We start from the raw sequence: 23,698 nt of genomic DNA, 5'->3' as shown, positions 1-23,698 counted from the left end.
ATACTGAGATAATTCAAGCAACAAATCGGCATTATAAAAGGTCTATTCCTCAGCTAAGTGCCTGCTAAGAGCTCGATGCTGGGTCATTTGGGGACAAAAAATAAGGTTCTGGACTTTTAGCCCCAAGGAAATCAAAGTGCAGAACTTACTACTTGTATTTATTTTTACCGAACACATATATTTATTTATTTTTATGAACACTGTTATTTCATTATCATGATATACTAATCATGTCTCAAAACTGCAATTACATATCCATTCAAGGACTATAAAGAAGTAAAATGCTAAAACTCAAAGAAAACTAAGTAAGCAGGTACATGAAACATGTTTCCTTTAGCCTGGAAATGTGACAAAATGGCATCAAATGCTGCAGACATAAACATCCATGCACCGTAATGAGCATAATGCCTCTACAGAAGGACATTGTTATTCTACTACATTACACTGATTAAATCTCACAATTCATTTCGAAGACTATTCATATCTAGCCAGTGATTTAGAGGAGGACAGAAAGTTGAATTAACTGAGACAGCAACAATCATTGCCTCTGGCAGAGCTTTTAAAGAAATAACTTGCAAACAAAGTTATAAAAAGAATGAAAAATGAGTCAGATGAATGCGAAGATAGCAAAGATACTACGATGTGCGGAGACTATAAACTTCCATTTTTTAATGAATCCCACCAAAAACAAAAATTTAAATATGTTTTTGAATTAAGCAGCCACTCTTAGATTAGAAGTCTCATTTTTCCCCCTTATTCTGGCAGCAAGTGTTGCTAGTGGTGGAGAAGAACCAGGAAAGGAATTACAGAATTGCTGAAAATAAACTATAATAAACAAAGATGAGAAGATTAACAAAAGTACATCAACTACTCTTGCAGAGAATGCCAACAATAAAGAACTGTGCTTTAAGGAGGCTGAATGAATGATCCCAATCCACACGGCGTCACAAGAATCTGGGATATCTAATTTTGCAACCCTTGCTCCCCCACCACTAACTTCCCCTGCAGTGTTCCACAGCACATCTTTAGTATATGTTCAATTCTTTCAACATAAATAGGTATATAGCCACATTACCAGGATAGCTCACATATTCTTTTCAAATGCTACTTACTTATGATAATAACAGTGGCAAAAGCTAAATAGAATATATAAAAATAAAAAATGTATGATATGTACCAAGTACTTTTCAAAGAAGTGTTTTATTAAATGTTATATAAAACATATATACAAAAACTGTATTATAAATAATTGTGTTTTAAACTCTTTTATAACTTCCAGAGCACCTAAAATAGTGCCAGAAATATTGTAATAATTTTTTGAGTATCTGCAATGAGTATTCAAAAATCACAGTTCTGATGAATAAGGAGTTCAGTTCAGTCACTCAGTCGTGTCTGACTCTCTGTGACCACATGGACTGCAGCACACCAGGCCTCCCTGTCCACCACCAACTCCAGGAGCTTGCTCAAACTCAAGTCCATTGAGTCAGTGATGCCATCCAACCATCTCACCCTCTGTCGTCCCCTTCTCGAACTCCTGCCCCCAATCCCTCCCAGCATCAGGGTCTTTTCCAATCAGTCAGCTCTTCGCATCAGGTGGCCAAACTATTGGAGTTTCAGCTTCAGCATCAGTCCTTCCAATGAACACCCAGGACTGATCTCCTTTAGGATGGACTGGTTGGGTCTCCTTGTAGTCCAAGGGACTCTCAAGAGTCTTACACCACAATTCAAAAGCATCAATTCTTCGGCACTCAGCTTTCTTTATAGTCCAACTTTCATATCCATACATGACTACTGGAAAAACCATAGCCTTGACTAGATGGACCTTTGTTGGCAAAGTAATGTCTCTTCTTTTTAATATGCTATCTAGGTTGGTCAAAACTTCTCTTCCAAAGAGCAAGCATCTTTTAATTTCATGGCTGCAGTCACCATCTGCAGTGATTTTGTAGCCCCCAAAAATAAAGTCTATCACTGTTTCCATTGTTTCCCATCTTTTTGCCATCAAGTGATGGGATCGGATGCCATGATCTTAGTTTTCTGAATATTGAGCTTTAAGCCAACTTTTTCACTCTCCTCTTTTACTTTCATCAAGAGGCTCTTTAGTTCTTCTTCACTTTCTGCCATAAGGGTGGTGTCATCGGCATATCTGAGGTTATTGTTACCTCTCCCGGCAATCTTGATTCCAGCTTGAATAAGGAAGTAGAACCAAAATACCTGACATAAAGACCACAAATAAGTGGTCTCAATTAAATTTAATTAAGACACTGTTATTCTGTTCCATTTATCCTTATTTACTTACAATGCATAAAGAGAAATCTAAATTGATATAAAATTTAAATGAATTTATATAGTTCGAATTGCTCCAGCCTTTAAAAAAGCTTTAATATCACCTTCTGAACACATGTCTTTGACATTAAGCCCCGGTCATTGCCACTTACTGCGATTATCTTCCAGCTGTTGACACGTCATTGCCCTGGGCTCCACTGGGCACTTCCACAGTTCTAAACTCTGTCTGTAACAGCTCTTACCACATTGTTTTCATGCTCATTTGGTCACCTGCCTTCCTAACAGAGACAATAAGCTCCATGAAGACAGGGACCACGACTATGTCAAGCATCATCATACACCCCAGGGCCCACAGTTGTGTCTGTCATTGTTGTGTAGTCACTAAGCCATGTCTGACTGTTTCAAGACCCTGTGGACTGCAGCCTACCAGGCTTCTCTGTCCATGGCATTTCCCAGGCAAGAATATTGGAGTGGGCTGCCATTTCCTTCTCCAGGGGATCTTCCTGACCCAGGGATCAAACTCACATCTCCTGCGCTGGCAGGCTTTTTTACCACTGAGCCACCCAGGAAGCCCACAGTTATGTTCAGCCCTAAATAAATAGCTGCTGAATGAGGGAGGGAAAGAGTAAGTTATAATTGTATCTCATTTTTAGAAGCAAAACACTAGTAAGTATTTTTGGTAGAAACTGCAATTTTAGAAAAATTAACATATTTCAAGTAAAACCCCACCATAGTACCAATGTAGAAATCTTTTAAAACTGGCTGAGTTTTTGTAAAAAGGATGACTTTAAAATCAATAGTCTTGAATGGACATACATAATCAGTAGATACATATGTGTGATTCAATGGTACTTCATTTTTACATGAAGCATAACTAAACTTACTCTCCAGAGTTATAAGACCACCTGAACAGGGAGAAGGGAGCGTGAGATGGTGGGGTAATAAACAAATCTTTAAGTGGAGATGGAAAAGACAGATATTCTCCCAGTGAAACCCCTCGGGGGCTGCAGCCCATGGGGTCACAAAGAATTGGACACCACTGAGCGACTAACCCTCCTATTACACAGGACCACTTTCAATTAACTTGTATAGGAAAAGCCGGAAATGATATGGGGGATTCCAGTAGCAAGGAAAACTCCCATAATTTTGACACAAAATCCGTGAACAATATGAGAAAGGGTCAATAAACTGGGTTATGAGGGGGAAAAAACACCATAAGAAAACGGTAAAAAGAAAAAATAACAAACCAGGAAATACTTGAACCATATACCATAAAGGTTTAATCAAACAATCTCATATAAAAGCGAACCAGAGATATGAACCAGTACCTTAAAAGAAATACAAGACACTCACTTATATGAAAAGATGCTAAACTCATTCTTAATAATAAAAATACAAAATAAGACAAGGACATTTCATTCTCATTTATCAGAGTCAAAACAACCCAAAACCATGACAAAATACTCTTTTGGAAATGATAGAGAGAAACCAGCCATCAAACACAATCACTGTTGAGAATGCAAAATGGTACAACCTCTATGGCAAAGAACTTGGCAATATCTAACAAAAGAGTAAGCATACATTTATCCTTGGACTCAGCAATCTCACGTCCTGGAATGTATCCAAGATACACTATCAAAAAATGAAAAGACATCTGCACAAGTCTATTTACTGCAGCCCTGTCCATGATATCAAACACTGGAAACAACCCAAATGTCCATTGCTAGGAAACCTGTTGAATAAAACATTGTCCACCCACACAATGGAACACTGCACAACGGATTTAAAAAAAACGAGGAGCATTTCAGACAATATGTTTAAAGCACATATTCTGCAGCACTCTATCTACTATGAAGCTCTATTAAGAACAGTTATTTGCTGGAGAGGTAGATAATATTTCACAGATTGCCATTCAGAACCATAAGAGTTATATAGAAACTAAAAATTGTTAAGTATGATAACAAAATTTTGGAATTTCTGTTTGTCGAGGGAAAGTCTGTCATTCTGCCCTGTATCATTGTGTGTGGGGAGTGGGAGAGAGGAGGGACTCTTGAGAGTCCCTTGGACTGCAAGGAGATCCAACCAGTCCATCCTAAAGGAAATCAGTCTTGAATAATCATTGGAAGGACTGATGTTGAAGCTGAAACTCCAGTACTTTGGCCACCTGATGCGAAGAGCTGACTCACTGGAAAAGGCCCTGATGCTGGGAAAGACTGAGGGCTGGAGGAGAAGGGGACGACAGAGGATGAGATGGTTGGATGGCATCACCAACTCGATGGGCATGAGTTTGAGTAAACTCTGGGAGTTTGTGATGGACAGGGAGGCCTGGCGTGCTGCAGTCCATGGGGTTGCAAAGAGTCGGACACGACTGAGCGACTGAACTGAACTGAGGAGGGAACCATTGGTTAGAGCAAGGGCAGTAGAGAACAGTTAACTGATTTCTGACTGTGAATCTCGTACGACAAAAGAGCATGAGAGCTTCAGTGCACACAAAATAATTTTCCACACACATACAGATTGAAACTGCATAAAGAAACTATTTGATTTTTTTAATGTTTTATATTTTGGGACTCTGGTTAACATTTCACACATAAGTTTGTGTGAAACTTTAAACTTTAAACCTACCAAAAAGGTTTAAAAAGCACAGACCTGGGGGCTTCCCTGGTGGTTCAGTGGTAAAGAATCCACCCGCCAATGCAGGAGACACGGGTTTGATCCCTGGTCCAGAAGATCTCACATGTCGAGGAGCAACTAAGCCCGTGCTCCACAAATACTAAGCCTGTGCTGTAAAGCCCGGGAACTGCAACCGATGAGCCCCATGCTGCAAGTGCTGAAGGCCGCACGCCCAGAGCCTGTGCTCCGCAACAAGAGAAGCCGCTGCAGTGAGAGGCCCGTGCTCCGCAACAGAGAGAAGCCCTCGCTCTCCACAGGCAGAGAAAAGCCCGCGCGGCAACAAAAACCCAGGGCAGCCACAAATGAAGAGATAAATAAAATTATTAAAATATAAATATTTTTTAGAAAGCAGATTTGTTCATTCCTCTTCTTTTACATAAAGAGAAACCGTGAAATAAATAAGTGCAGAAGCTTCGTGGTGTCTCTCTGGGGTCATGGCTAATGCGTGGTGAAGCAGGAGGAGCTGCCAGAACTTCCGACAACCCCTCTTTCCATTGGCCTTCCCAGCCAACAAGTGGGCTCAGTAAATTCGTTCCTTATTCATTAGAAAAATCCTTTGGGGAAAAAAAACAACAACAGTATTTTTTGTCCTAATTAGTGTCATCTGATTGGGAAAGTACGCAGGAATGGATACAGATTCTTAGTTGAGAAGGGAATAATGTCCAGGAGAATTACCTTCTGAAACTCACCCCAACTGCCTCTCCCTCTACCTTTTGAGAATAATCTGCTTGAATCTCTTCTTTAGAGAAGTGGACAGTGATGAAATGGGACAGGAAAGGCTTCTGGTTCCAAGTGCCCATCCAAATTCTATATGGGAGAACTTGGGATGGTCTCAGAACCCCAATCATACTTTAAAATAGGTTACACCCCAGACTGTGTAGTCACTTTTAACCTTACGTAAGTACTTTAAGAAAAGCACCCTGACACTTTAGATTAAGACTATAAATGCCTACTCCTCCACCCATCTCCCAGCTTCAGAGATTAACTCCTAGTTTAGCTCCTCTGACTTCGGTATTCTTTGCTTTGAAGACTCACCCTTGCTTTAGGAGAAACAAAAGCAAGCAAAAATCAAAACAAAATGAAACAACAAAACAAGATCTGAATAAGACCTGCTAGCCATCCATTAAAGAGTAAAGAAAAAGCCGTCTTTACATCATGCCTGAGACGGAAAAATATCTCAAAAATAGGCTGCAATTTCTGTCTCTGTATCCACAAAGTATGCCAGAACTTGTTTAATGATGTTTAATTATCAGAGGGATGTAGTTTAAATACATTTCTTAAAAAATCAGTGGGAATATTCAGTGAGACCCATCCTTCCTCTTACATTTTCCTCCCCAAAGCTGAGTGCTCTTTAGTCCATGTATACATTTCAAATGTACGTCTGTCTCATCATCCTTTCCAAGTGAAATGCAAAGTCCTTTGATAAAAATGGTTATAGCACTGACCAGAACTGCAGAAATAATTTTTTAAAACAAAAAGCAATAAAATAGGTGGTTACTTTCATCTCTAAATCAAGCAAGGAAAATCTCTTCAGGTGATGGGTAAGTTTCATAGAACAAACACAGAAAATAAGTATAGAAAAATTACAAAAATACTAAGTACTGTTACAGATGACTGGATTGGCATTTAACAGGCTGGAAGAAACCAGATCAATCTCAATCTTGCTGAGGTCAATTCGGGTGCTCAAACCAATAAAACAAATTTTTTTCTTTATGTTTGTGTTCTAGAGGTGCTAAAATATTAACCAAGTCTGCAAATGTCATGCATAGTGAAACCATTTATAAATATTAAAGCACATTTAATATACTTATTATATCAAAATCTGCTTAATAAAAAGACAGTAGATGTACTAAATCATTGGGACAATATTATTAAGAAAAATAAAATACCATTCTTCCCCCAAAAAACAGAGAACAGGAAGGAGAATTAATTAGGCAAAAAATATTTTAGCATAATTTGATCATTTTAATCCCAGAATTTACAAACAACACTAGAACAAAATCGACCATTGGCCATTACAATATAAATATTACAGGTAAAATAGGTTCATATGATTTTCTTATAATAACTTCACTGTTCTCCTTCCAAACTATAATACCTATTCTGTCTCATACAGATCATAGCAAGGCTTTGAACTAAAATACTAAAAACAATGTAATTATACATAATATCGAGTCAATATAAAGTGATAATAAAATTAGAAATATGTTGTAAAAGTGTAAACGTCTCACATCCCATCCAGGCTGGATTTGTTCATGCATATTCAATATCTTAAGATTTAAAACATCACAAGATCACCAATTTAGCTGTTTGCCCTGTAAAAGCAAGTTAAGCAGAACTCTAAGTATCGGTACTGAAATAACCTGTACTAGAATAAAGAAAATTCATACTCAAAAACTTACTAGACACTTGTTCTATTACAAAGACATGCTCCAGGATTCGCGTGCAGTGTTTTGTAAAGTACTTTATTTCCATTAGCATTACACAATTTTGTTCTTCAGCAAATCAGCAAGAGACTAATGGCACAAATCAATATCATACTCTTCACAGCAACTAAGATTAGGTCATTTATTTCGGCAAAGGCCACCAGAACCTCCGCTAAAAGTATAGCAGGCATTTCCATTTCAACACCACTTTTGTACAACAGTCTGTCACTGGTTGGCTGAGTTTTTCTTTTAGAAGTCATCTGCACAGGCTTAAGTACCTTCAACTTCTTAAAGCAGGTAGGAAGTGTACAAACTCCTCAAAGAAAGCCAGCCGTACCTCCTAAGGGCCTCGCCACTGACTAAAAACCCAGCAGAATTGTACTGAAGGGAGGAAGAACAGGAGACTGCTCAAAGAGGAAAAGGAGCGGACATGAGAAAATAGCTAAAATTATTTCAAATCCTTTCCACTCCGGAAGCTTTTCCACAGGAGCCAGTGGATAACCAGGGTTCCCTGTCCGGAAATGCTTGGGAAGGAAGGAGGCAAGGAGCCCTAAGCTTGATGGAATCCCGAATTTCTCACTGTCCGCCAAGGAACAAATCATCGAATTTCCCTCTGTTCCACTCCCTGTTTTGTTTTACAAGTTGGAAAACTGTCAGCAGGCTCCCACTGACAACCTGAAACCAGACTGCTGGCTACACTGTTAGAGCCTCTTGTACAGAGGACCTGACCAAGCTTCATCCTGCGGCATGCCTAACCCCAGCCTTACTTGCTAACAGAGTTTTCTGTTTATTGCTTATTGCTTTAGCAGTAAGGTGTAAATAACCAGTCGATCCAACAATGCTTTCATTTTTAATTTACCACTTTACTACTCCAATTTCCAAAATGTGTTCAAATGATGTAGGAAAATCACCCAAAATATTAAATATCAATATTTAAATTTAAAAATTAAGTCAAAGAACTCGAGTCATAAGAAACGAAAGGATTATCCTGTATAGCTGTGACCAATTAAGAAGAAATTTCTCTGTTATTCTCTTTGGTGAGTAGCCAAATATAGATAAGTAGAACAGTTTAATGCTGTTAAATACATGATCAGTCTAAAGTACTTAAAATTAAGCTCAACAGCTCTGGCACTCTGGAAGAAGAAAGAGAAACAAATCCCTCAGGTCTCAATGAAACCACTGCACATAGACACGTTACAACCACACGGCACTGTGCATAATACAGCTTGTCTTAAGACAAACCCCCTCTGCCTCACAGTACAGGAGTTCCCAGCAAACACACAGTACTTTTCATGTCCATCACTCAGGCATAATGACTGCCTTCCCTTTCTAATCACAATGCGCAATCATTTCCAACTAAGGAAATCTCATGCTTCAGTTTCAGCTGATTTGCAAAACAGACATTAATTACAAAAGGGGTCTTTTTAGAATTATTACTTCTTCATGAACAACCAAATGATTTCCCCTATCTTTCCCCAATTTTAATTAGAATATATTTCTCCAAAAGACAGTATCTGGAGAATGCCACAGAAGACCTGAGAAAGCAGTCAAGCAAGCAGAAAGTGAGGAGCCAACGGGGCCCAACAAAGTACTTACCCTAAAGCTTGGGGAGGGGCTCATCACAGAGACCTTATGCTCAGCCAGCTTACTCTTATTCTAAATTGAGCTGAAATAAGTTTGGTAGCCTGGATTCTGTACACCTCAGAACTCTGGAAATGGTAAAGCTACTAGGGGTGAGATAAAATAGCCCAATAGTAATAAAACCGGTACCAATCACTGGACAATCAAAAGAAGAGAAAGAAACATATTTTTAAAAATAGAATGCAAAATGCAAAAGGCATCGCAGTCTGGGTGCTCATGTTCAGGTAAGTCCACTCACTTCAATAAGCACATGGTGATCATTTTACAACCTGGGCCAAAACAATAATCCTGGCTACTGAGAAGATGTTCACTAAGCCAAACACATTTTAAAGTATTTCATCACAAGGAGTTAATTTTTTTCTTTTTTTAGAATCTGAGCATCTAGCGATTTTGAAACCTTCAGTTATCTAGAAATCATTCCTAAGACTCCTAGAGAATTCTAAACAACTGAGACATAAAGAAAACAGAAGGGAGGATCGCTGTGTTTGTTAAGGCCTTTTAGGGGCAAGGGGAGGGGTGGAGAGATTCATTTAAATCATATTTACCAAACCCCTCCCTATCCTCTTCCCCACCCTCTCCCCACCAGCAAACCCTGAAAATATCTGCCTACCAGAGAATGCACTAATATCTAAATTATTTTTCTAGCTACAACAGAGTTTTCCAGTACCTCTGTAACATACGGTTTCATCTTACCTTTTTGTATATTGACGGTCCATCCACATTTGTGCTCAGAATGACCACTACTTTATAATCATCAGAAAAGTGACTGCAATTCCAGGTAAAAATAGGTACTAGAGTGTGGCTTGTTGACAGTCAAACCCAAAACATTTACTAGGAGTGTCTTTCATTGAACAAAGAAATCCTATTCTGTTTCCAAGGGGGACAAAGACGAGCCTAACCCTGGTAACCTTAACACAAGAGGAAGCTAAAGAGGCAGGGTCTCAGTAAGAACAAAGGGTTGTTCTTTCCGATGACATCAATACATACTAAACACGGTGTGTTACACGTCCTTTTATCAATATCTGAGATGATAAGTTTGCAAATTAATACTACACCAGCCATAACTGCATAAAATTACAACAGCACCCTCTTTGGAAAAGATTGTGATTTATATAAGGGTCGTAACTTTTGTGTCTAATGTTCCTGAAATTAAAAGAAGTGATGAGCCACGGTGAGTAAGCAGAACAGAACGTATGAGAAATAATTACACTTGTGACCTTATACCCTGTAAGGTCACCCTGCTTCACAGGCCAAAGGAAATCAGGAACCATCAGCATTTACCCTCAGAGCAGTGACTGCCCGGACGAAGGGCAAGTGTGGGTGTATTTCATAAACTAGCAGGTGCTTGACCTCATGAAAAATAAAAGTCAATTATCAGAATGCTACATGTAGAATGTCACAAATAAGAAATACATAAAATTAGGTGCAACAAGATATTTTCCCTTCAAAATTAATCTGAGACAATTCATAACATCTATCCTCACCTGCATCATAACATAACAGTTACACAAAATAATAGAAATCTGTCCTTAGTAAGAATAATCAGCAGAATTTTTTTTAGGTGTTTCAAAACACCTAAAAAAAAAAAAAAGAAGAGTGATAACTCAGAAAATATTAATACTTGCAATATTTACGTTACTATCACAAGAATATGCGCAGTATTTCTATTTCTGGTCCCGTTACCAAAGTAAGAACACAGGGCACTTACCCTCTACTTTTCCATCAGAAACTAGGTATCAAAAGTTCACACCTGGAGCTCCCCGGGTGGTGCAGTGGTAAAGAATCCACCTGCCGAATCAGGGGACGTGGGTTCAGTCCCTGGTCCAGAACACTCCACAGGAGGAGGAGCAACTAAGCCCGGGCATGACAACTACTGAGCCTGTACCCTCGAGCCGGGAGCCTCAGCTACGAAGCCCGCGCACCTAGGACCCACGCTCTGCAACAAGAAGCCCTGCAGTGAGAAGCCTGCCCACCTCAACGAGAGCAGCCCCCGCTCTCCACAACTAGAGAGAAAGCCCTCACAGCGATGGAGACCTAGGACAGTCAAAAATGAGTAAATAATAAATAAATTAATATCTTTTTTTTAAGGAAAAAAAAAGCATTTAAAAAGTTTATACCCCGCTTGCATTGCTGTATGGGATAAAATGTTCCCTAACAGGTTCAAGGACAGAACTCCACTATCAGGAGCAAAATTCTCTTATTACTCACTTAGGACTTGGATTTTATAGAAACTTGTAAACTGGATTTTCAGTTAAGGCAGAGCACTTTTTCCCCTTTTTCCTCCCCAGTGATTCCCAGTCTGCCATCCGGAATCCCAGGGCAATATGAATTAGAGTGAATTCGGAGGTGGTGACAATGAAGAGAACAAAACTATAGAAACCAATACCAGAAAAGGAAGGGGACAGTCAACGTACATTCACTGCATGTATTACGTGCTCTGCTGTATGCTTTGCAAATGTTTTTCCTTCACTACCCTCAACAGTCCTAAGAAACTGGCTTCTGGTCCACTGCTTTCCTCAGACTCTCAGATAAACCTGCAAAAGGTTCTTACTGGCAAATGTACCTAAATAAAACTCCAGAAGACCCCAGTCAGTAATGACCAGTTGAGCTGAGCTGTCATCTAAGTCACAGCTCAATCACCTACTGAGTGTGGAGTCAGAACAAGTTCCTTCCCACTTGAAGAGACTAGCCCCGGACTCCAGATCTCTAAAAGGAAGGGCCAGCACTGCCCAGCAGCCCGGGTGACCTTCCACTCTTTCAGCTAAAAGCAGTTCCTGTGTTTCAGACAAATATCTAACAGAGGGGCTCTTTAGCTATCATAACTCCAAATTATGACCAAGCTCGGTCGTAACTTAGAAGCTGCCAAAATTGCTTAGGCCATTATTGCATATGCTTGAATGCTTGGCTAATTAAATTATAAGAAAGTATTTGATGTGTGGTGTATTTACCAGATGTATTGCTTAACATTTTATCTACTTTAGTGATTAAATACATTTCTATGCTGGAAAGAGGTTTTAGGTTTCAAAAAGACTGCTTTCCGCTGTACCTTGCCACAACCATCATTTCCTCAAACATTAATGACAATGGTAGAAGCAATTTCACCACAAGCACGTTTATGGCAGGTGTGGGCCGTCCACCAGCTGGCTCCGTAACCTTTTGATCCCTTCGGACAGCAAATCTGTTCAACAGCCCTATGTGGTCATTCCTCATTTGTTGTATGCTTTCTTCTCCTTTCACACGTTCAGAATCCCCACTCCTTTAGCTTGAAATCCTTTTATTAAAATAGAAAGCTCTCGGGAAAGCAAACTAAAACTAATTTTACACTCAGTCAATGTAAAAGTTCCAGAATAGATTACTATAGCAGGAGTTGTTAGTGTGAAACGTTTTAGTTACATGTAGAATGCATATTTGTTTATTCTTTCGCTAAAAATACAATTTTATAGTAAATGATAAGATTAAAGTCTTAAGTAAGTCAGCATTCAGTTAATTTATAAAGTACTCCGAAATGCTGTTACTAAATACCAAGGACTTTTATTTACATAAATGGAAAGGTTTAAATTTGACACAAGAACAATCTAGCTTGTGTGTATTAAACAATGATTAGAACCACTCTCTTCTTTCCAGGAAAGAAAATAAAACAGCATCCACCACCACTGCTAATGGCATTTCTCTAGCCAAACTGCCACGAACCTGTACTAATCTCTAATGTTTTTCTTACACTTTTATATGCAGTCTGTAATTAAGGGTTAGACTTGTCTTTTACTCCTACCCTATCTGCATTTAGGTCTGGGCCCCATACCTCCTTCTATAACAGCTTCCCATTTACTTATTCTTCTGTAATCCGTCTCCTACTCCATATTAGTCTATTATAAATAAAGATTTCTTGAAAATGTTTCTCAATATTTCCTAATTTCCATATTGTACTCCTTTTAAAAACATCTCTAATAATTTACTATTTAGTTTCACCTTCAATCTACTTTACAGTACTATATTCATAGTTTGTCCTTAAATTTCAGGATCTTATATTCAATAAGGTTTATGATGAGTTGAAGAGCTAATTCTATTTTCTGGAATATTAGAAGTTAATAGCTATAAGTTACTGGACAAAGAGACTGTGCCAGACTGCTTTCATCCAAATTTTTAAAATATTCTACAGATTTTTTAACCTATACATATTTAAAGAAGAACTTTAAAGCTAATACATTATATAGAGTCCATTGCCTAAACACCCTGGGATTTTTACCTTAATTTCTTTTTATTAAAACAGAAAAATTCCCAGTAAGCCAATAAAAATCAACACTCTCTCAGTAAAAAGTCTGTATCATTTATGTAAATAAAATAAAAGATTAAAGAATTTAGTAAGAGTTGTTCATGGGCGATGTTTTGGTTCTATATGAGGTATATATTTGCACTTTTATAGATTATAAATGTATTTATTTAACAAAAATATAGAGCTTACAATGGCTTAGGTACAGTTCCCTGTGCTTACCCAAGATATACTCATTATAAACTCAAATTATCCCATAGTTCAGTTCAGTTCAGTTCAGTCCCTAAGTCGTGTCCAACTCTTTGCAACCCCATGAACTGCAGCACGCCAGGCCTCCCTGTCCATCACAAACTCCCGGAGTTTACTCAAACTCATGCCCATCGAGTCGGTGATGCCATCCAGCCATCTCATTCTCTGTCGTCCCCTTCTTCTCCTGCCCCCAATCCCTCCCAGCATCAGGGTCTTTTCCAATGAGTCAACTCTTTCATTGAGGTGGCCAAACTATTGGAGTTTCAGCTTCAGCATCAGTCCTTCCAATGGACACCCAGGACTGATCTCCTTCACGATGGACTGGTTGGATCTCCTTGCAGTCCAAGGGACTCTCAAGAGTCTTCTCCAACACCACAGTTCAAAAGCAACAATTCTTCGGCACTCAGCTTTCTTCACAGTCCAACTCTCACATCCATACATGACCACTGGAAAAACCACAGCCTTGACCAGATGGACCTTTGTTGGCAAAGTAATGTCTCTGCTTTTTAATATGCTATCTAGGTTGGTCATAACTTTCCTTCCAAGGAGTAAGCGTCTTTTAATTTCATGGCTGCAGTCACCATCTGCAGTGACTTTGGAGCCCAAAAAAATAAAGTCTGACACTGTTTCCACTGTCTCCCCATCTATTTCCCATGAGGTGATGGGACCAGATGCCATGATCTTAGTTTTCTGAATATTGAGCTTTAAGCCAACTTTTTCACTCTTCTCTTTCACTTTCATCAAGAGGCTTTTTAGTTTCTCTTCACTTTCTGCCATAAGGGTGGTGTCATCTGCATACCTGAGGTTATTGATATTTCTCCCAGCAATCTGGATTCCAGCTTGTGCTTCTTCCAGCCCAGCGTTTCTCATGATGTACTCTGCATATAAGTTAAATAAGCAGGGTGACAATATACAGCCTTGACGTATTCCTGTTGTTCCATGTCCAGTTCTAACTGTTGCTTCCTGACCTGCATACAAGTTTCTCAAGAGGCAGGTCAGGTGGTCTGGTATTCCCATCTCCTTCAGAATTTTCCACAGTTTATTGTGATCCACACAGTCAAAGGCTTTGGCGTAGTCAATATAGCAGAAATAGATGTTTTTCTGGAACTCTCTTGCTTTTTTGATGATCCAGAGGATATTGGCAATTTGATCTCTGGCTCCTCTGCCTTTTCTAAAACCAGCTTGAACATCTGGAAGTTCTCAGTTCACGTATTGCTGAAGCCTGGCTTGGAGAATTTTGAGCATTACTTTACTAGTGTGTGAGATGAGTGCAATTGTGCAGTAGTCTGAGCATTCTTTGGGATTGCCTTTCTTAGGGATTGGAATGAAATGAACTTTTTCCAGTACTGTGGCCACTGCTGAGTTTTCCAAATTTGCTGGCATATTGAGTGCAGCACTTTCACAGCATCATCTTTCAGGATTTGAAATAGCTCAACTGGAATTCCATCACATCCACTAGCTTTGTTCATAGTGATGCTTTCTAAGGCCCACTTGACTTCGCATTCCAGGATTCTGGCTCTAGGTGAGTGATCACACCATCATGATTATCTGGGTCATGAAGATCTTTTTTGTATATAATTCTTCTGTGTATTCTTGCCACCTCTTCTTAATATCTTCTGCTTCTGTTAGGTCCATACCATTTCTTTCCTTTATTGTGCCCATCTTTCCATGAAATGTTCCCTTGGTATCTCTAATTTTCTTGAAGAGATCTCTAGTCTTTCCCATTCTGTTGTTTTCCTCTATTTCTTTGCACTGATCACTGAGGAAGGCTTTCTTATCTCTCCTTGCTATTCTTTAGAACTCTGCACTCAAATGGGTATATCTTTCCTTTTCTCCTTTGCTTTGTGCTTCTTTTCTTTTCACAGCTATTTGTAAGGCCTCCTCAGACAACCATTTTGCCTTTTTGCATTTCTTTTCCATGGGGATGGTCTTGACCCCTGCCTCCTGTACAATGTCATGAACCTCCGTCCATAGTTCATTAGGATCTCTGTCTATCAGATCTAGTCTCTTAAATCTATTTCTCACTTCCACTGTATATTCATAAGGGATTTGATTTAGGTCATACCTGAATGGTCTAGGGTTATCCCTACTCTCTTCAGTTTAAGTCTGAATTTGGCAATAAGGATTTCATGATCTGAGCCACAGTCAGCTCCTGGTCTTGCTGACTGTATAGAGCTTCTCCGTCTTTGGCTGCAAAGAATATAATCAATCTCCTCCAATTAATAAAAAATAAAAAAATAAAAAATAAATAAAATAAAAAAAATAAAAGAATATAATCAATCTGATTTCGGTGTTGGCCATCTGGTGATGTCCATGTGTAGAGTCTTCTCTTGTGTTGCTGGAAGAGGGTATTTGCTATGACCAGTGAGTTCTGTTGGCAAACCTCTATTAGCCTCTATTAGCCTTTGCAGAAGCCGCCGGCTGCGACGGACCGCGCAGAAGCGTGGCCGTGAGGAGCTACCCCTCGCCCAAGATCAGGGGTAGCGACCGAGAGCGCCAGGCTGCGACAGCACCGAGCAGCGGCGGAGAGGAGCGTCCCCATGCCCGAGGTCAGGGGTGGTGGCCGAGAGCTACCACACGCCCAAGGTCAGGGGCAGGGCCGAGAGGAACTACCCCACCCCGGAGGTCAGGGGCCCGGCCCGCCAGAGAGGAGCAACCCCACCGCCAAGAACCTGCTGCTGCGGGGCGCAGGAGGGCTGAGAGGAGCTACTCCACGTTCAAGGTCAGGAGGGGCGGCCGTGAGGAGATACCCCTCGTCCAAGGTAATGAGCAGCGGCTGCGCTTTGCTGGAGCAGCCGTGAAGAGACACCCCACGTCCGAGGTAAGAGAAACCCAAGTAGGACGGTAGGTGTTGTGAGAGGGCATCAGAGGGCAGACACACTAAAACCATAATCACAGAAAACTAGCCAATCTGATCACAGGACCACAGCCTTGTCTAACTCAATGAAACTAAGCCATGCCGTGTGGGACCACGCAAGACGGACGGGTCATGGTGGAGAGGTCTGACAGAATGTGGTCCACTGGAGAAGGGAATGGCAAACCACTTCAGTATTCTTGCCTTGAGAACCCCATGAACAGCATGAAAAGCCAAAAGGATAGGATACTGAAAGATGAACTCCCCAGTCGGTAGGTGCCCAGTATGCTACTGGAGATCAGTGGAGAAATAACTCCAGAAAGAATGAAGGGATGGAGCCAAAGCAAAAACAAGACCCAGTTGTGGATGTGACTGGTGATAGAAGCAAGGTCCGATGCTGTAAAGAGCAATATTGCATAGGAACCTGGAACGTTAGGTCCATGAATCAAGGCAAATTGGAAGTGGTCAAACAGGAGATGGCAAGAGTGAATGTCGACATTCTAGGAATCAGCGAACTAAAATGGACTGGAATGGGTGAATTTAACTCAGATGACCATTATATCTACTACTGTGGGCAGGAATCCCTTAGAAGAAATGGAGTAGCCATCATAGTCAAATTATCCCATAAAGTCTTACTATATCATCTTCATTTAATCTGTGACAAAACTGAGGCAGAAAAGGGTCAAGTGTCCAAGATCACACACTTAATCAAACAGTATAGTCACCACTGGCAAACATCTGGTAGAGTTATACCAGATACAACAATGACAATCCTTTTCAAATTCTGTTTTTATCATCCGTCTTATATAATCATATACTGTCTGTCCTGACATGTACAACGAGTATCTCATCAACAATCACTGGTACTGACAAAAGGCCACTTGAAAGGAAAGCACCTAAAGCCCGGGACAAACTTTTACAGTGAAAAAGCTTTTTTCAAAGCTTCATTGAGACTTTATCATTAAAAAAAAAAAGTGAAACTGATCTATTTTATCTTATACACAATATAACAGGTTAGATATTTTAATTCTGGTCATTCTTCTTTAGGAGAATGAAGAATGGATTAAATGATGAGTTGAGAATGAAGGATACTTTTCCTAGTAAGAAAAAAATTATCATAGCCCACTATAACTTTTCCTCAGTGCACTTCTGACCTAGCAGCATGATTGCAATGCTTCTGCTTTTTTTTAAAAATATTCATTTATTTATTTGGTTGTGTCGGTGTCAGCCACACAGTAAGGTTCATGGCTTAGTTGCCCCACGACATGTGTAATCTTCTTGGACCAGGGATCGAACCAGCATTCCCTGCATGGCAAGGTGGAGTCCTTACCACGGGGCCACCAGGGAAGTCTGATTGCAAAGATTTTACAAAAACCGTTTCAGAATTTCAACAATTTTTCCCAAGACCTTTCCTAATCCATTGATATTATACTGTTTTGAAAGAATCTTCGGTCAGAATCCTTGCTAATTTTCTCTTTTCCCATAGGACACTGGTCTAAATCTACCAGATAATTCTTAAGCATTCACAACTCCAACTTCTACTCAGAAAGGGTCTGCCTCGTATTTGCACTTGCATACTATCAGATCAATATCTAACAAGTTGGTATCCGCAATTATTATAATGAAATGGGCAGAGACAGATGCTAGTGTTCAACAGGGTAGAATTTTCAATTAAGGATTAACTTAATAAGGGGTCAGTCCATTGGTGAATATTTCTATATTTACATAATTTTTCACTTTAAAAAAAAACAAACAAACTCCAAACTATAAGGATTCAGAAAATGAGCAGAATTTGAGGATCCCTGTTTTCACCTGAAGGTCAATGATTCACCTTTGTTGAGGCAGTAGCAAGCAGAATTGTGAGTCTTGGTACTTCTCTACACAGGCATGAAAAGCTCTGTAGAAAAGCGTGAGCTCTTACGTGATATGACGTGGTCCATGTACTGAGGTAAGTAAGGAGCCCAGGTGTCAATGGCCTCCTTCCGTCCCGCCTGCTCAATTCTTCTCAGTTCGGCTAGCAGCAGAGCCTGTGCAGCTTCTCTGACCTAAAACCACAGACCCAAGTGCAAAAAAAGGAAGCAGACGAGTGGGTGAGCTGTTTTTTTCAACATTAGCAAGTTCATAACGAAAGAAAGCTAGAATGTACACAAACCACGTTTATTTACATGGGAAACACTACACTGAAGTGTGTCGTAGTGCTAATAAAGTAGAATAAATTGGATACAAGCAAATCAAAGATAATTCAATTAATTATCTCACTTAAATAAGCTTTTAACACATGATACGTGTATACGTAAGGCTGAGTCCCTTTGCTGTACACGAAACTATCACGACATTGTTAACTGGCTATATCTCATCAAAAGTTAAAAAGTTCAAAAAAAAATACCTTAACATTAATAGAACAACGTTTGAACATTTAATCGGTTTTGGGCTTAAAACTTCATTTTCCGAAGTTTGCACAAAACTATTCTTGTACTTTAATTTGGCATTTTCTATTTTTTAAATCTCCATATAAATATTATTGTTTAAAAAAGTCAGTTAGAAGTATTAATTGTTTTCTCCTTCAGCCTGAAGAAATGTAACCTTGTCTAGTGGATTTCTTTCTATTATAATGCTAAATAGGTATTGTTGACACAAACAAACATGTATGTTTCACACAATTCACATATACCTAAGACAGGCTTAAACAATATGCTTTCAACAAGCAAGGAAATAAACTCCTGTGAAATGGCATTAGCTCTGTAAAAGGAAACTATTTTTCAAAGTTGTATTATCTCAATCTTTCTTTCAATGTGGCACACATTTACTTCACAGCTTGACTTTAGTTTTATTTTGGCCAAAGCGTCACAGGCATCGGTTCAGTGACACGAGGCAACTGTCAGGTTATGTAGCAATCAACTTATTAACTATTCATAACTGAAAAGATAACTCAGTAGGGTCTGTTAAGAAATTTAAAAAAATTGTTTTTCATTATAACCAACTTCAGAAGTGAATTCAAACATCATTTAAATGCAAAACTGTGAAAATTTCAGTATGCTGCAATGCCACTTGGAGGTGAGGGAAAGGAGATCAGGAAAGAGACAAAATGTCACTAAATTTGGTAAATTAAAAATCCTGACTGGCATAAACTGCTATAGCTATATTCAAATGCTATAAGAAGTAAAATCCCCATGAAACATTTCCAAGTCCCTGGTGATATTATATTCCGAGCGATATCTAATACCGCATAAGTCTATTAACACAAAATAACAGCTACCATTTACTGAGCTCCTACCCATGTGTCAGGCTCTGTCCTTACTATTCTACTTGCATTATCTTATTTGATCCTGACAGCAATCCCGTGAGGAATAGATTATTATCCCTACTTTACAAATGAGCTTCAAATAGGTTAAGTAAATCGCCCAGGGTCATAAAGTTAATAATTGGCAGAACTGATATTTAAACCCAGGTCTCTTCTAATTCCAGAGACCTTCCCCTTCTCTTATAACACAGGACCTTCCACTGGACTGTGGCTATTCACTTAGAATTTGATGGATGTGATACTATTAATACCTGAAACTGCGATTTGTGGAGAGGTGGATTATATGTAGTATGTCTGCGTGCATATATGTGTATGATCTGTATAGAAATCAATACTTAAGAAATTGTTCCATAAGCATATAAAAGTGTTATCAAATATTCACTGGATTAAAAGAAAGGAAACAAATATGCAAGCTGAAACATTACTTTTTAGAATCACTGGATCCATATTTTCTATCACATAACAAACAGGTGATAAGAAGCTAGATAAACATAACATTTTTGCTCCAAATTTATACTTGTCCAGTGCCTTTTTAATGTTTTCGTTTTCTATCCATAACACCGCAATATTACCTCCAAGCATCGATCTTGCCATCTCCGAGCCAGCATCTCTAGAAGCGGGGGCCTAAACTTGTCCAATCCCAGCAGGTCTGGCAGCATAACACAGTGCATGGCGGCCAACTGACTCCATCCTGTTAAAATGTAATAATTACAAACACTTTCATATTTCCTAATTCAAATATTTTTCTATGTGCAAGTATACCAAACCTAAACCAAAAAGGGCAGATCTGCTCAATTATGTTATGATTTCAATTTATTATTAGATAGTTTGTGCAAAGACATAACAAATGCATCTCACCTTTAAACATATGTCATCTCTAATTTCAGCTCTAAGAACTCTCAAAGTTTTAAAACAAATAAAAATAAATTTCCACAATAAGTATATACAAATTCCACAAGAAAAACACGTTTGTAAATAGCCCCTCTAAAATAAGACATTATGTTCAGGTTTAGAGCTGAGCTAGAGCTCTAGATCTGAACCTATGGACAGTTAAAGGGCATTCACACAGATAGCCACAGATAGGTTCATGTCACTTAAGGCCTGGCCATCTGGTGCGACCATTGTATCAGGCAACAGAGATGTCTTCTCTCCTCTGTTAGAAGGTCTTTAATTAAGGTACTTATTGATCCCTTTTCTTACAAAATGAATCACAAGTTTAGCCACAGTGGTAGCTGAAATAAGTAACACCAATTTTGAGAGGAAAAAATGAATTCCTATATCCTCCAAGATAAAAACTTAATCTAAAATTTATAATATTTTAAGTATCATCAACTCTAACCTATGGGAATAAAAGTCATTTTTTCCAAAATTCTATTCTAAACATGGAAATTGATGATATTAATATAAACACAAGAAACAATGGAAACCACTACAGTATTTAAGAGAATTAGTATCCAGACATTCTCAAATCATTTCCACCCTATTTTAAAGGTGCCCACATTACAAGGGGAGTTACCTGTAAATATAAAATTTTAGCAAATCAGCATTTTGAAATAATCTAAACTATAGTATTCTTAAACTGCAACAACAAAAACCATAAAATTCAAAATGATTATTGGTATTGCTAAAAAGAGGGTAAAGAACACAAGAAAGAGAGAGACGGGGTGGGGGGGGTGGTGGCAAGGCACCTATGTAAACATTAATCCTTTCAGTAAGGAAATTCTCAACAACTGAGAATATATAATTGTATTAATTAAGGTGATAAACACATACATTTTAGATTATAATTTATTTTCAACAGAGGAATATATATACACACATACGCATATACATGTATATATATAAACAAATTACTACCTAAACTTCTAAGTTTTAATATCTCATAAAGGTATGAAGTATATTTATGAACTAAATGTTAATATGAAGATGAGTCTCACCATGGTCCAAAGTCAATAGCTTATTTTTGAATTACAAGTTTCTACCTTTTATAATAGCTTAACAAATATGACCCTAATTATTGTTGCTAAAATCCAGTCTTAACATACAACCTTAGTACAGGTCTATGATGTGGAAACAAAAAGAAAAAAAAAAAGAGTTCTACTTTTAAGTTTCCATGTTTTTTTCCCAAAGAAATGGTACTTAGAACACGGATTCTGTACCTTGTAGATACTGTATCATTCTTTCCATTTGAATAGACTAGTAGTATTGCTTTTACTGAAGAGTCAGAATCATCCTGGGTTACATATGAGATTCTATAAATTTATTCATTTTTATATCATACAAACTGGTAAAGATTGAGCCCAGAATGAAGAGAGAGGATATAACTCGGAGCTCACAAATTCCACCAAGCTTCCAATTAGTATAAATAATCCCAGACGGCTCTTGGGGAATAAATATTTGTGGATTCCACTCACATTTTCAGAGCTCCAAAAATACTTTCTTTCCCCTCTAACCAGGACACATGCTGTGAACAGAGAACAAAGTCTGTCTGGCACTGAGTAATGATTCAAGTAAAATAAAATAATTAGCTCTAACACCAGAAACCACATGGCCAACACCATCATGGAAACCAACCCCCTTTTTCATGCCTAACTTCATATCAAAGATTAGCATCTTTGCACTTCTTTAACAGCATTCTAGATTACAGGAAACACAGCTTCTACCAGCCAGGAATTACATTACCTTTCTATAACCGACCCTACTGGCATTAGCAAATCAAGTTAGAAAATGGAAACTTAGGATCTCATACGTAACAAAGCAGATGAATGTATAAATTCGGTAAAAAGGACATGTCATACTAGAATAAAGCATAGAATTGGAAGAAAGTTGTTAGAAAGTTGAGAGAGAATACCTTCATTTACTAAGAAACAGGTATGTAAAGCAGGAGTGGAAGCAGGGTCAGAGCCAGACTGATCAGCCTCAGACCGAGCGGAAACGACAGGTGCAGCCACTTGCAGAGGAAAACAGAAGAAATAAAGAGGAGAGAATTGAGATACAGTGGTTTCTGGAAAAAAGCTCAGTATTAGTGAAGAATGAAAAACAAAGTGGGCAAAATATAATAAATGTGGAACTGAAAAATGATGTTTTAATCAGAAAGGTATGATTATTAAGGATCATGGCAGTAAAATGATATATTTTATTGAATAGCAATCACAGTATAATTCAAACCAAAAGCTATTTATAGTTGAATGATGTGTCACCTAATATAAAAAACAGCTCTAAAATAACTAAGGCTACAGTGAGAAAATGACGACAGACATATTAAGAATCGTCAGAAATGTAATTCAATTTTTAAAATGTATCACTTAATGAAAAGTTTATTTTGGTCTACAGATTGTCAATCATATTTTTTCTAACAATTTATTTTCTAAAGCTATGTCTAAACTATTTTTTAATCTCTCAAACCAACATTCAATGAGATCATTTCAATTTTCTACACTCAATTTATAAAAACTCAATTTAAATGAACCAACTTGTAAACTATAGCAACTTTAAGTTGAATATGCTTAACTCTTCAGAGTTTAAAAAATATGATAGGAATGCTTTTTATTCTAAAATGTTATAATCGTTATAGAATAGATGAAACAACCCCTACCCACCCCAAAAAAGTTACGTTACCAGGAAAAGGTTCAGCTTAAATTATCACATGAAAAGCAAAAGGACCGTATGGCACACATACTCTACAACTGGAGGTCAATGCTAAGCTTTAGAGGTCACCATTTGACACTTCCTTCCTATGGAGAAATTACCATATGTCATGCACAAGCATCTTCAAATTAATCCCTCTCCTTTCTTCTGTCATTGAGCAGCAATAGGTTTGGGCTCCTGAACAGATTAAACATTGTCTGCTGAATGATATGTTTGCTTTTCATGCAGTGAAGTTCTTTTGTAACTACAGGACAGCTGCATGAAAACAACTTTTCATAATTTCCACACGAATGCATCATAATGTCAGTCAGGCACGTGTGAGGTAAACAGGAGAATCAAAGAAGTGTATGAGCAGA

General features: G+C 38.5%; 1 protein-coding gene across 2 annotated transcripts in view; it reads right to left on the bottom strand.

Annotated features, from left to right (window-relative positions):
• The window catches only part of WDR7 (WD repeat domain 7), a 340,950-nt gene that overhangs the window by 201,766 nt on the left and 115,486 nt on the right, over nucleotides 1-23,698 (bottom strand). The window contains exons 17-19 of one of the 2 annotated variants that reach the window (XM_043889509.1): nucleotides 22,546-22,644; nucleotides 20,267-20,385; nucleotides 18,315-18,438 (exon numbers count right to left, since the gene is read on the bottom strand). In XM_043889509.1, coding sequence (XP_043745444.1) covers nucleotides 18,315-18,438; nucleotides 20,267-20,385; nucleotides 22,546-22,644 — 342 coding nt within the window. The remainder of the gene's footprint in view (nucleotides 1-18,314; nucleotides 18,439-20,266; nucleotides 20,386-22,545; nucleotides 22,645-23,698) is intronic. The other variant, XM_043889510.1, reaches the window with a different exon arrangement.

The sequence above is a fragment of the Cervus elaphus genome, chromosome 27, assembly GCF_910594005.1.
Source record: "Cervus elaphus chromosome 27, mCerEla1.1, whole genome shotgun sequence".
Taxonomy (NCBI): Eukaryota; Metazoa; Chordata; class Mammalia; order Artiodactyla; family Cervidae; genus Cervus; species Cervus elaphus.
Note: the sequence above shows the minus strand (reverse complement) of the source record. Positions and strands in the feature narration are given on the sequence as shown.